At 40.3% G+C, this 12,764-nt stretch overlaps 1 protein-coding gene across 1 annotated transcript in view; it reads left to right on the forward strand.

The window, feature by feature from the left end:
* Nucleotides 1–7,065: 7,065 nt before the first annotated feature.
* CEP135 (centrosomal protein 135) overlaps nt 7,066–12,764 on the forward strand; it is a gene marked incomplete at both ends in the record, with an annotated part of 29,724 nt that continues 24,025 nt past the window's right edge. Inside the window, 5 exons of the mRNA XM_084266811.1 lie at nt 7,066–7,178; nt 8,256–8,446; nt 9,001–9,168; nt 10,519–10,660; nt 11,979–12,063. Of these exons, the coding sequence (XP_084122937.1) occupies nt 7,066–7,178; nt 8,256–8,446; nt 9,001–9,168; nt 10,519–10,660; nt 11,979–12,063 (699 nt within the window). The remainder of the gene's footprint in view (nt 7,179–8,255; nt 8,447–9,000; nt 9,169–10,518; nt 10,661–11,978; nt 12,064–12,764) is intronic.

Here is a 12,764-nt window from a genome sequence, read left to right on the forward strand (position 1 = left end):
CGCAAGAGGCAAGGCCGGCGCTCGGGGGCGGGATGTCAGAGGGCGGTAACAGCCGTCAGCAGGAGCCGCTCCGATGCGAAACGCCCGAGGCTGACAGGAGGAGCCGGGCTCAGCCGTCACCCGCCCCGCGCGCTGCCTTCTTGCGCTGACGCAAGCCCCTCGTGATGACGTCACGCCCCCGCCCCTCAGCGCGAGGGCTGCCGGTCGCGCGGGAAGGGGCGGGGCGGGCGGCTCGGCCGGCCGCGGGTGCAGGCGCGTGCCCCGTTGCTGAGGTGACGGGGCGGAAGCGGCGGCCGCTCCGCGCGCCATTTTCAAACGGCCGGCGCGGCCTAGGTGGCCGTGGGGCATCTGCGGGGCGGCAGTGCCGGCCCCAGGGAGCACTGCGGCGGCGCGGCGGGAGGGCAGGGCCCGGCCCGTGTCCACGTCCGCTGGTGCGGGGTGTTCTGTAGGAGGAAGGAGCGAGGGAGCTGCTGGCGGGACCGGGGCTCCTCGCAGACGCGCGGAGGCGGCGGCCGACTGGGGCTCCCACGGCCCCGGCAGCGCCCTGAGGCCAGCGTGGCGCTGGGCCGCTTCCCTCTGTTTTGCCCCTGGGAGCGCGGGTGAGCCTGGGCAGCCTCCCCCTGCGTCAGGCCTACCCGTGGGACTCCCGCCGCTCGGGGTCCTGCCGGAGCTGCGTCTCTGCCGAAGCCTCACTGAGCCGTCTCGGCCGTTCCTTAATGCTTCGCCCTGCAAGAACTTGTTTTAACGGTAAGAGCGATCTGGAGGGAGGGGGGAGCAAAGTAAAACCGAACCTGCTAAGAAAGAACTGACCGACTGCTGTAGGTGAAGATGGGGCTTGCTGAAAGGTCTGTAGTGCATCCCGCATGTGTAGGTAGGGGAGGAGCAGGGTCGCGATCGATGGGGCTTTCTTGTACCGTAATGCAAACCTAGAGGCTTTCGTCACTCTTAAAAGAAGCACCCTGTTTTTCTAGAACAAGACTTTGGTGATGCTTCATTGTACAGATAGGCGTCCAGATGGCTACCTGTGCGAGCTGTCCTAGGGAACCTGCTTTGGCAGGGGGGTTGGACTCGATGATCTCTGGAGGTCCCTTCCAATTCCTACGATCCTGTGATTCGTAGGAAACACGGTGTGTGGGTATCTAGTCAGAAGCAAACTCCCAACACATCAACTTGGAAACGGACTTTGCCAAAACAAGTGCGGGGCTCATTCAGTGTGTCTTGCAAACGGTGTTGTAGTAACGGCGTTTCACAACACAGGCTTCATTGTGCGTGGACTGTATAGAGACCTGTATTAGAGCATTGCTACGGTCAAATGTTTGGTCCCCTAGGTGCTTTTTTATCTGACTGAAAACGAAACAAGTTCTTTACAGGTAGAGTTAGCTCTGTGATCAGTAACTGCAGGACAGGAACAGATGTTTAGTAAACATATTTCACACAGGTGCAAAGAAAAAAAAATCCTTCAGTGTGTCAGCTCTGATGAATGAAAAATGTGCTTTGGTGTTTCTCAGAACTGAGACTGGCAACTCCAGTTCATAATTGTCTTCGCTGTTAATGTTATAGACTCAATAAAGAAATTTATTTCGTAGCATATAAATTTGTCCTTGCTAATTTCTTTGTGTTCTGTTGTCAGCTACGTGTCTTTCAACCACATGACTCAATGACCATATTTTGTCTTCCATGGCCAAGAGCTCTCTTTGCCTCTTTATTACTGCATTTTCCTATCTAGAACACCAGTATTGCATCTGGAACCGTTTTTCACCTATACTCGCCATAAATTTTTGCTGTGTTGTTTTCAGACTGAAAGGATGGAGGGCTTCAGTGTGCTAAACCTTTTCAGTTTTATATTCCACCTGTTGTGGTTAGTCTAATACCTATTAACATTGTTTTTTTCACAGTTTTATGAAAATTGATTATATACTTGTAGCCTAAAGGAACTGGATGAGAAGTTCCATTATTGCCCATCTTTCACATCAATGCTCAATTTCAGTCATTGGTGTCTTAGAGCAATAGGGAACAGTTCATAGATGCTAAATATGTCTATTTCATATAAGTCTAAGTCTTCAAATAACTGCTCACAACCATCCTGGTACGTCACAAAGTGAAACACATGAAAATTGTTGTTTTTACCGGTCTTCATGTGCAAAAGAGAAGCAAAAAAATTAGGCTCTTGGCTCTGAATATCTCTTCTGTGATAAACTGAAAGATGTATTCATTTAGACACCTTGACGAATCCTTGTCTGGAAACGTCTGATTTAAAATATCATTTAATTTTCCCTTTTTGTTTATCTTATTTTCTGTCTTTATCTAATTTGGAAGTTTAATTTTCTTCCTAGTGGTACTAAATTACATTAAATATTTAGATAATGAATGATGCAAACTATTTATGCAGCTAATGCAGCCTATCTCGTGAGAAATATCAAAGTTCTTCAGATTGCTTTTCAGTCCTCTGCAAATTTACAGACAAATTTAGTGAGTTCAACATTCCCATCATCATGACTCAGTCGTGATTCACAAGGCTATTAAGTTTCTTCAAAGAAAAGGATATTTTGGATTCAGTTAACTGAGTAAGAATGATATAGAAAACTTGGATTTCTAAAAAGCTTTGGAGAAAGTTTTTATGAAAAGCTTTTAAGGAAAGCAGGTCTCTTTCTGAAATGGAGAAAAAGTTTTTTAATAACTTACTAAGTGATTAAAAGAAAGATTAGCAAATACACATTATGGTGAATGTGCAGGAGATTTTCTGCTCTTTGATGCTGATCGGTGATCTGAAAGAATGGGTTAAACAGCATGGGACAAAATTCGCTCTTTATTTGGAGGTATTAAGAGCAGTCCAAGGGTTGCTGCAGATACTCTCTGGAATAAGTAATAAAGTGGGAGTTAAGGAACAATTTTGGTAAAATAATACACATCATGGGCTCTAACATAGTGGTTACTGCTCGGAAGAGATGTTACCATCACTGTGAATGCATCCAATTGATGCTTTAGAGCAATCAGAAAGGAAATAATAATCTGGGAGTCATGAATAGTGACAGCTACAGCAAATAATCTTTATGACTGTTGTATGGCTGCTGAGAGTGGTCTCAAATTCAGAAAAAGGATGGAAAATTGATGAGCTGTACAAGCTACTAGAAATTTTTGGAAAATAGATTTGCTAAAGATGCCATCGTAAATGGAAGCTTGAATAAGGAATTATTAGTATGTCTTACAATAAAAAGGGGGAAGGGGGTGATGACACACCTACACTCCCATGAATTTGTGATATATTTTTCCAGATGTAGAGTTAAAATTCATTGCCACAGTCCCTGCAGTGTAGGCTTATAGAAGGTATGTCTCATGGGTTTTTATGTCTTTATGCTCTTGCTGGGGCAGCTCTCAGAGGCATGGGCTATTGGGTCAGACTGACGTTGGATTCAACTAAATGAGCACAGCAGTTCAAATATTCATTTTATACTTCCAGAAATCCAACCTTTGCCAATGGAAAAATTTCTAGATGCTTTTTGATGTTATGATAAGGCTAGTGATAGACTTTAAGTTTAGGATATTGGATTTGTGCTGTGGGTGTCTGTAATGATAGAGGTCTGGAATTAATTTAATTATTATAATAAAATAATTTAATAATAAAATAATTAATTATAGAGGTCTGGCACATAAGTTCTTTCTAACAGAGTATACAATGATTATTGTTTTTGAAGGCTTAAGTATCTGTGTTAAGCTCTGAAATAATGATCCCTAATTCTTCTTGCTTTCATTCCTGGACATCTTTTGGATTTATACTCTAGCTACTTGTTTTCTGGACAAATTTTGGATCAAATGTGGGTCTAGGATACATAAAATAGTACCCTTTCTTGTTTGATTCTGGTGGTGGTGTAGTTTTGCGTGGCTGGGTTCTGGTGGAGGAGGGGGGCTGCAAGAAGCAGCCAGAAGCTCTCTGCAGGCCCCACAGAGCAAACCGAGCCGGCTCAAGGATGGACCTACCGCTGACCAAGGCCAAGCCCACCAGGTCACAGTGCCTCCGGGAATTACATTTAGGAGAAAAAACCACAAGCAGCTGCTTTTTGCCACCAGAGAAGGGAGTGAGAAGATGTAAGGAACTGTGCAGACACCAAGGTCGGGGACGGTGGGGAAGGAGGCACCTCAGGTGCTGGAGAGAAAGATGCCCGTGCAGCCCATGGAGAAACCCATGGTGGAGCGGGTGTCCCCCTGCAGCCCATGGAGAAGGCTGAGACCCCACCTGTAGCCCATGGAGAGGCCCCACGCTGGAGCAGGTGGAGACTTAGGTTGGACCTGCTGTGACCTGGGTTGGAGCAAGCCCCTGCCAGCACTTGCAGCCTGTGGAGAGGGACAGAGATGAGCGAGAGATCCACAATGGAGCAGGTTTGCTGGGAGCGGGAGGCTTGTGACCCTGTGGAGGACCCGGCTGGAGCAGTCTGGGCTTGAGAGACTGGGACACATTCTATGATTTGTGACTGCACCCCATACCAGTGACCCATGCTGGGGCAGCTGGTGAAGCGCTGAAGCCCCGTGGGAAAGGACTCATGTTGGAGAAGTTCATGGAGGACTGTCTCCCGTGGGTGGGACCCCACAATGCAGCAGGGGAAGAGGGTGAGGAATGCCCCCCACCCCTGGCCAAGAAAGAAACCAACTTGTGAGGAACTGTCCAAAACCCCCATTTCCTGCCCCTCTCCGTGCCACAATGCAGGGGGAAGAAGGGGGTGGAATCCTGACTAAAGTGAAGTCTGCTAAGAAGAGAGGGTTGGGGGAAGGTGCTTTAAGATCTGGTCGCACTTATTACCTGACTCTTGTGTCACTGGGGGTGTGTGCAGTGTAATAAATTAGTTTTCTTTCCTTTATTCTGTGTTGAGGCTGTTTTGCCTATGACACTAATTGCAGAGTGATCTCTCCCTGTCCTTATCTTGACTCCTAAGCATCTCAATATACATTTTCTCCCCCGTCCAGCAGAAAAGGGGAGTGATAGAGCAGCTTTGGTGGACATCTGACCTCCAGCCAGGGTCAAAGCACCGCAGGTGGCAATAATGTCTTGATTTAAAAATTCCCAGACTTGAGAAAGGATGGTAATTCAACCAGAAAGCTGTTGGTACCTCTCAATATTAGAGTATGTTTATGTAACTACACTTCATTTAAATATCCATTGCAATAATTTAGCCAGATCCTGCATCTAATTTTGTAGCCACGGCTACTGAAGTACTAATGTCTGTCTACTTATTTACTCCACAATTACTGTGGAAAAACTATTCCCTTACAAGCTGTGGCACAGTTTTGTTCTTGATGTTTCTTCTGTAAAACTTTCTCAGTATGTTTAGTATAAAAATGTCCTTCTGAAACACAGGCTATTAAGTCAAGTCTGATGAACGATTTTAAGTTAACTTAGTCTTTTTAATGGATATGGTTCTTCCTAAGGAGATGGTGGGCTCAAGAGTTACCAGCTTGCTTTTGTAGCAATATAAGATGTATTCCTGATACTGAATCTAGACACAGTAACACAGTCACTGTTTTCCTGAATTCAACACTGAATACTCAGTATCAAAGCTCTAATACCAAGGTCTCATCCCTTGTAGCTTTAATTTTTGGCTGCCAAAGGAGAGCTAAGAGTATTTAGTACCCATTAGTACATTGATTTCCACTTACTCTTTGACAGTTACCATTTAGTGGAAGGAGGTGTGCCACCTCCTCCTTCAACCATCCCAATGCAGTATGTAATGGATTGTTCTGCATGCCATTGCCAAGTTAATATCTCAACATCCCAAACCTCTTCAAACAGAGGTTTTGGCAGTACCTGGAACAGATGCTGTGTACATAAGACCAGTGGTTTTCTCTCATCGATGGAGACCTGGCAACTGCAGTCCCATGGCTAGACTTATTTGTAGTGTTTTGACACAGTGAGATGCAGTCTTATTTTCTAGCCTCAAATATGAGAGAAACTTCCTTGTTTTCTCATTTTATTATTCATAAATAATTTTATTTTCAAATACCTGTATATATTAATTATCTTTTGAAAATCTGTGGGACTGTGAAACAGCAAGCTTTAAATTAAATCTATATTCTCCCCCCTTTATGTGTGATGCAGACAGTGCTTTCTTGGATCGGTAGTTTGGCTGCTGATGTCTTTGTAGCCAGTAGTTTAATGCTGAAACTTTTGCAGAAATGGGAGGGCAAACATTTTACAAAAATAACAGTTTTTCCAAAATATTTCTAGCAAGGAGATGTTTTCACCTATTAAGAAACGTCATAGAAGGACATAACAATCTAAAAATTCTTCCTCCCTCAAACATGCATGGCAAAACCAAAATTCTCATCTGGGTTCAGTAGTGCTGATCCAGCCCCTTTTAGATCAGCTTAGTAATAAAAAGATAACTAATCAGTCAAAAGAAAAGAAACCCTCTGATCCTTGACCTGTATTTTCTAGAAAATGATGCAGGTATGACTGTAGTACACTGGTGGGTTTTTTTCTTTCCTGTTTTCCCTCATAGAAAAAATATGTTCAGAGTTAATCTGTCTTTAATTTTTCACACATTTTATGCAATTTTGCAAATGGTTATTGTAAGTTATGTTAAGTACTGCCTTGTAAACTTTGTAAGTAATAATTATATATGAAAGAAGTATATGGGGATTTTGACAGTAACACGACGATTTGCAGTCTGGAAGATACCATGATGACCATGATTCAAAAAAATTGGAATCTACTTCTTAGTCTTCCCACAGAAAGATCTTTTCAGAGTTCAGTTCTTACATACTGGAAAGAAACATTTATATTCATGCTCTAAGATGTTAGGAAAAGCACCCTAATTGCTAAGGAAAAGATTTCTTTTTAAAGAAACATGTGATGTGTTTAAGACTTTTTAGTTGCTCTATTGGTTTACTTAAATTTTAAGGACATGCTTATGTGCCGTATTTCCAATTTTAAAAACAAAAAAAAAAGGGGAGGTCCATTACATTTTTTTTCTATATTACTCCTCCTTTAAAGAACAAATGCTATAACAGACTATCTTTTGCAGGTGACCTCTTTTTCTTGACTGTGACAAAAGCTGCTTTGGAGGTGTGTTTGCAATGACTACCACTGCAGAGCGAAGGTTCATTAATCTCAGGAAACGCTTAGATCAGCTGGGCTATCGGCAACCGTTGGGAGTGGAGAGCTTACCTTTGGTGGAAAAGCTTTTTAGGTATTCAAAAGGAGTTTCATTAAAAACCTAATCATATAGTAGTTATTGTTTGATTTTTTTTTTTTTTTGGACATATAATGGAGAATGATTACTCTGAAGGTTATTTTCAAGCAATGCTATTTTAGAGCTAACATTCACTAGAATTGTGTCTCAGGTTCTATGGCCTAGGAAAATTCTGACTTCATAAGAAAGCCAAGAATGGTCACTATTGATAAATGCTTAAAGGACATGCTCTTATGTCTGGTTGTACAAAAAATAATCCCTGTTGTCTGTACTGTGGCTGAAAATGTTTTCATCTGTTTTTTATAATCTTGTTTGGAGAAGTTTAAATTTGCTGTCTGCAGTGTTTGCAGGACATGTAACAAGAGAAAAACAAATTTTCAGGTGACCTTTTTCACATATTTGCCGTTTCAAGGCTTTGATGTGATTATGACCATAGTAATTTCTTAGTAATCCAGTTATATTTGACTAAACGTGCAGAAGTAGGTATGTGGTTCTGTTTTCTCTAGCGTCTAATACAGATGGAAGAACCGTAGGTAGGCGGAGGTCAAGTATTCTGCCTTCAACATTAAGTCTCATTCTGGTGTATAATGGATAGGTTTAATCTCTCAATCACCAATTTAGATAGTATTTTCACAAAAATGTTTATAGCTTCTTACCACTATTATCTCTTACGGAGCTTCTGATTTCCATATAAACACTAGTAACCTTCTGGCCTTTTTAATTCTTGACCTAAAGTTTATTTTGTGGTAAGTAGTGCTACAACTTTAGTGCTTGGAGAAAAAAAATCATCCTGCCAATTTTTAATATCTCTGTGTAGAAAGGAGTTTATTGAATTATCAGATGTAAACTTCTGATATTCTTTCTAAATATCTTTAGTTTTTATTTTTCTCTTGTCCTTTCCTATTTACTTTTTAAGTGAGTGATTCCAGTCTTTGCCTTCCTTTGAGCCCATTTCTTCTGCAATCAGCATGGTCTTAGGGAAAGGGTTTTATTTCTCAGGTCATAATAAATAGTTGCATCTGCAGTGTAAGTGCTGATAACATTTCTAACATCTCTGATGTGCCTTTCTTCTAGTGACCTAGTTCATACAACTGAGAGCTTGCGCAGTGCAAAATTATCTGCTGGAAAAATTGCAAAAGAATGCAGCAATTATGATGTTATTTTGGAGCCTTACAAGACAGAGAATGCTAAACTTACCAGGGAAAATAATGAGCTACATTTAGAAATATTAAAACTGAAAGAGCAATCTGATCGTCGTGTTAAAGGTAATATAAAAATTATGATACTTTTTTTTAATATGATACTTTTTTAAAAAAATCCTTCTGTGCCAAAACAAAATTGTGGCCATACCCTTGATCTGCAGACTCATTTATTTGTACTTACAAGCATGGGTGGTCAGGTGGTTATTGACTTCTGTGCCTTTAATGAATTAGGGCTCATGCTCAGACATTTCTTTTGTAGTTAAAAAGCTTCTGAGGTCCTGCAAGTAATTGTTTTAGTCAAACATGAAAATGTTAGAACTTTTTAACATGTACTTTCAAACCTTGAAATGCTACTTTATAATTCAACATCAAATCCTTTTGTTAAATGTGCCTTTATTCTACAGAGAGGTTTTGTTTGTATAACACATCTATACGTACTTTTGTGTATTTGTGTGTGTATTTGTATATATTGTGTATGTGTGCTTGAAAATTTCATGCTATGAAATAGGAACACAGGATTCTCTTTATGTCTATTTTGGTGCTACTAGGAAAAATAATAATAATGAATAAGAAAGATAATAAAGATTTTTCTCTCCCTTGATTTTCTCTCCCTTGAGATTTAAGAGTCTCCTTAAGGAGGGTTGAGCATGAAACGGCTGACTTGAAATTTCTGAATAACCAATATGTACATAAAATTAAAGTGCTGGAAAAAGAGAACAAAACCAAGACTGAAAAAATTCAGCAGCTTCAGGAGAAGAATCTGCAAGCAGTGGTGCAAACACCTGGTGAGTGTAGAAAGTCACTGATATTTTAACTTTTCTCTGGACTTTTTTTGGCTCTTCAGAACCTAATTTTTTTCTACCTAAGGAAGACAAGTTATTTCAGTAAATTAGCTATTCAATAGAATAACAATAATAATGGCTCTGAATTCAGACTTTTTCTTTCTATGGAAGAAGTTTCAGTAGCATACCACTTGTGTTAGGGACAATTTGAATACAAACTTAGATTCAATAGAAGACAGTTGAGTTAAAATGTGACTGTAAAGCACTGTTAATCAACAGCTATTTTATTGTTTTTAATGGTTTACTTAGTTCAGCCAGAGGCAGGTTGTTTGACGCTTGAGTCTCTTTGACAGCTAATTGATGATGTGTAAGTCACTACATCAGATTTTTGTAACCAGGATCTAAAAAGTAGCAAGATGCAAACTACATCTACAAACAAATATTCAAACCCTCTGAAAGCTTACAGTATTTAAAGGATCTTTTAGTAACTTAAATATGTCCTGGATATTACTTTCTCCAGGGTTTCCTTTTTTCTTAATTGTTTTTCAAGTTAAGGGAAATAGAAGTATTTTCTGAAACTTTGAAATTGTCTTTTCTGTCCAGGTCATTGAATTGCTTATGTATTTTTGGCACCTGAGGGAAATTAATAGGTAGTTAGGTAAAAATTAAAATTTTTCTCTATTTTTTTCATACCTTTCTGCATGACATGTCTTTCATTTCAAAGATGCCATGTTACACTTCTGTCTGCATATTTGCTTCTTGGTCACCAGTCTTGTGGGATTTTTCAATACATCATCATCAACAGTTGTATGTTCTTTTTAAATGTGTCATGAAGAGGAAAGATTCCCTGTAGAAATAACACTTTGATTTGTTTTGCTGTTAAAGTAATGTTACCATGCAAGGAAATAATCAAGTCTGCTCGATACATTTATGGCATATGGTATTGATTCAATGACATGACAATAGGATAGAAGAAAAAAAAATTACTAAACAGTGCAAAATGATAGTTCAGTCATAAAAAATTCTTAAATGTGAAAACATGGTCTTTTATGATGTTTTTGTAAGGTAAACCACTAGCAGATTCAGCAGGTTTGAACTGTAGCATATTGAGGGTTTTAAAAACTGGGGAAAACTGTACTGAACTTGCATGTTTCCTTAATGTAAAACCAAACTTTGACAAAGCTGATACTGACCTGCAAAAGCGGTGTTGTCTAGAATGTACACATTTTATCACCTTATTACAGTAAGATTAAAACAGTGAAACATTGCCAGTAGGAAATTTTGTTTTGTATTAAAGAAGACAAGTCCCTTGCTTTAACTCCAAGTAATAGGCATTTGGGTTTGGGCTTTTAGGTGGCAGAAAAAGAAGCATTCCCTTCAGGCGTCAGCGCATGCAGATAGACCAGCCTGTCCCTCCATCAGGTGTTAGTGCTTATCCCGTTCCTCAGCCAGAGGACCCTTATGTCGCAGACCTTCTTCAGGTGGCTGATAATCGGTAATCTAAACAACTTCTGAATTTCACAGCATAGGTATTAAATGTCTGAAATGATTTTCCAGCCCCCGCCTTCCTGCCTTTCAAATTTGCCTCAAACAAAATGGTATTTGTGATGTTTTAAGGACACTGTTGTTCTTAAATAGGATTTTTATTAGTGATTGACAATGCTGCCTATGAAAGAGTTGCAATGGGTACTTAATAAGTTATTATTTCCTTAAAGGATTTCTCTTAAGGTTTTTATACTAGTTTTCCTGTTATACCTAATTTTTTATTTGATTCTGGAAAAAAGCTAGGTGCATTGTTTTGCATAGGAATAAATTGGTGTATTCTATTTATTTTAGAAGGCTAAAATATCCTTGAAATTTGTAATACTGCTTATTGGCTTGGGAACTTCTATTATGAAAGGTTCCGGTCAATTCTTTCTTCTTTAAAATATGTCTGTACAGAGTTTACATGGCAAGGTGTTGGCAGCGGGGAGACTGCAGGGGTGGCCTCTCTAAGAAGACACCAGTGGCTACCCTGTGCTAAACACAGCCAGTTCCACCTGGCTTCAGAACAGACCTGCCATGAGTCACAACTGAGCCCATTAACCAAACTGGTGGCTCCCATGTGAAAATGTATTTAATAAAGGGTAAAAAAGCAATGCTACACAGCAGCAGTGAGGAGGAGTAATAAAAATACAAGAGAAACAACCCTGAGGACGCCAAGGTCAGTGAAGAAGGAGGGGAAGGAGGCACTGGAGCAGAGGATCCCCCTGCAGCCCATGGAAGAGACTGTACAGCCAGTGGAGAGCACCACATGGGAGCAGATATCCACACTGCATTCCACAGAGGGCCATGTTGGAGCAGGTACCCCTTTGGCAGGCCATGGAGGACCATGTTGGAGTGAGCAGATATCCACTCACAGTCAGTCAGTGAAGGACCCCACACTGGATCATGTGGACATGCCCTGAAGGAACCTTCAGCCTATGCAGCAGCATCCTGGCAGGAGCTACAGCTCATGGAAGAGACTGGTTTTTTCTGCAGGAGCTGTGGCTAGTGAGGGACCCACGCTGGAGCATTCTGTTCCTTATTTTGTCCCCCAATCCTGTTGAGGAGGAGTGAAAGAGCATCTGGGTGGCACTATAGCAGCCAGCCAAGGTCAACCCCCTACAACATCTGGAATGGCTTCTGCATTCATATTTTGTATGAACAAACCTTTTTTTTTTTTTTTGTTAAGTGCTTATGTTCAGGTGCAAAGAGAGAGTACTAATACTGAATTATTTTGTGCACATGATTCTTCCATGAATCCCCATAAACAGTATATTGCTACATTTCAGAATTCATGAACTTCAGTCAGAAGTAGCAGAGCTACAGGAAAAACTGGAGACATCTGAACGTGGAATGAAAAATTATAGCAAACAGGTATGTTTACAGGGTTTTTTTTCTTATTATTTGGGTGTAGTAGCCATTGCAGTTGCCTTTGTTATAATTTCTGTTTTGACCTCATTGGGAAGCACTGTAGGGCTTGTGAAATACAGTCATTCTAACTTGCCTATCTTGAGCTATTTCTCCACTGCTTTTGGAGACAGCAACAACGATAAAATACTTGTCTGCTGCTTTTGCTGATGTATTTTGTGTATTAATATTATGTTGAATAAGCTAAACTTGATTATTATAAGTAGAGTTTATGTATGTCTGGGGTTTTCTAGTGCAGAAGCATTAGCTGGTTCAAAGTAGTAATTTCATCTATAGGTATTTTGGGACACATGCTGTTTATCTTTCAAAATCTAGGTATTAGTGGATACTATCTGTTTTTTGTTTGCATCTTCGCTTTCCTTTTCCAGCATTCCCTATTTTTCAGTAAAACAATCACCAAACAAACGGATTTAAAAGTTTTTTTCCCTAAATTTAAATATTGTTCTTAGTTGGTGAATTTGCAACATTCATTAATTTAACTTTAAATGAAAATTCTTGGTTTCTTATAATATAATCTAGTAGGAAGTGTTTCAGGCTTTTTCCCCAGCGATTCTATTTGATTCTTTTAAATTTCTTTCAAAGAATACACTTTATTTTTCCCCAGAAAAATCCAGAATTAAAAAAAGGGCTATTAAAGATAAAAATTG

This window comes from Gallinula chloropus (genome assembly GCF_964237585.1).
Source record: "Gallinula chloropus genome assembly, chromosome: 7".
NCBI classification, from domain to species: domain Eukaryota; kingdom Metazoa; phylum Chordata; class Aves; order Gruiformes; family Rallidae; genus Gallinula; species Gallinula chloropus.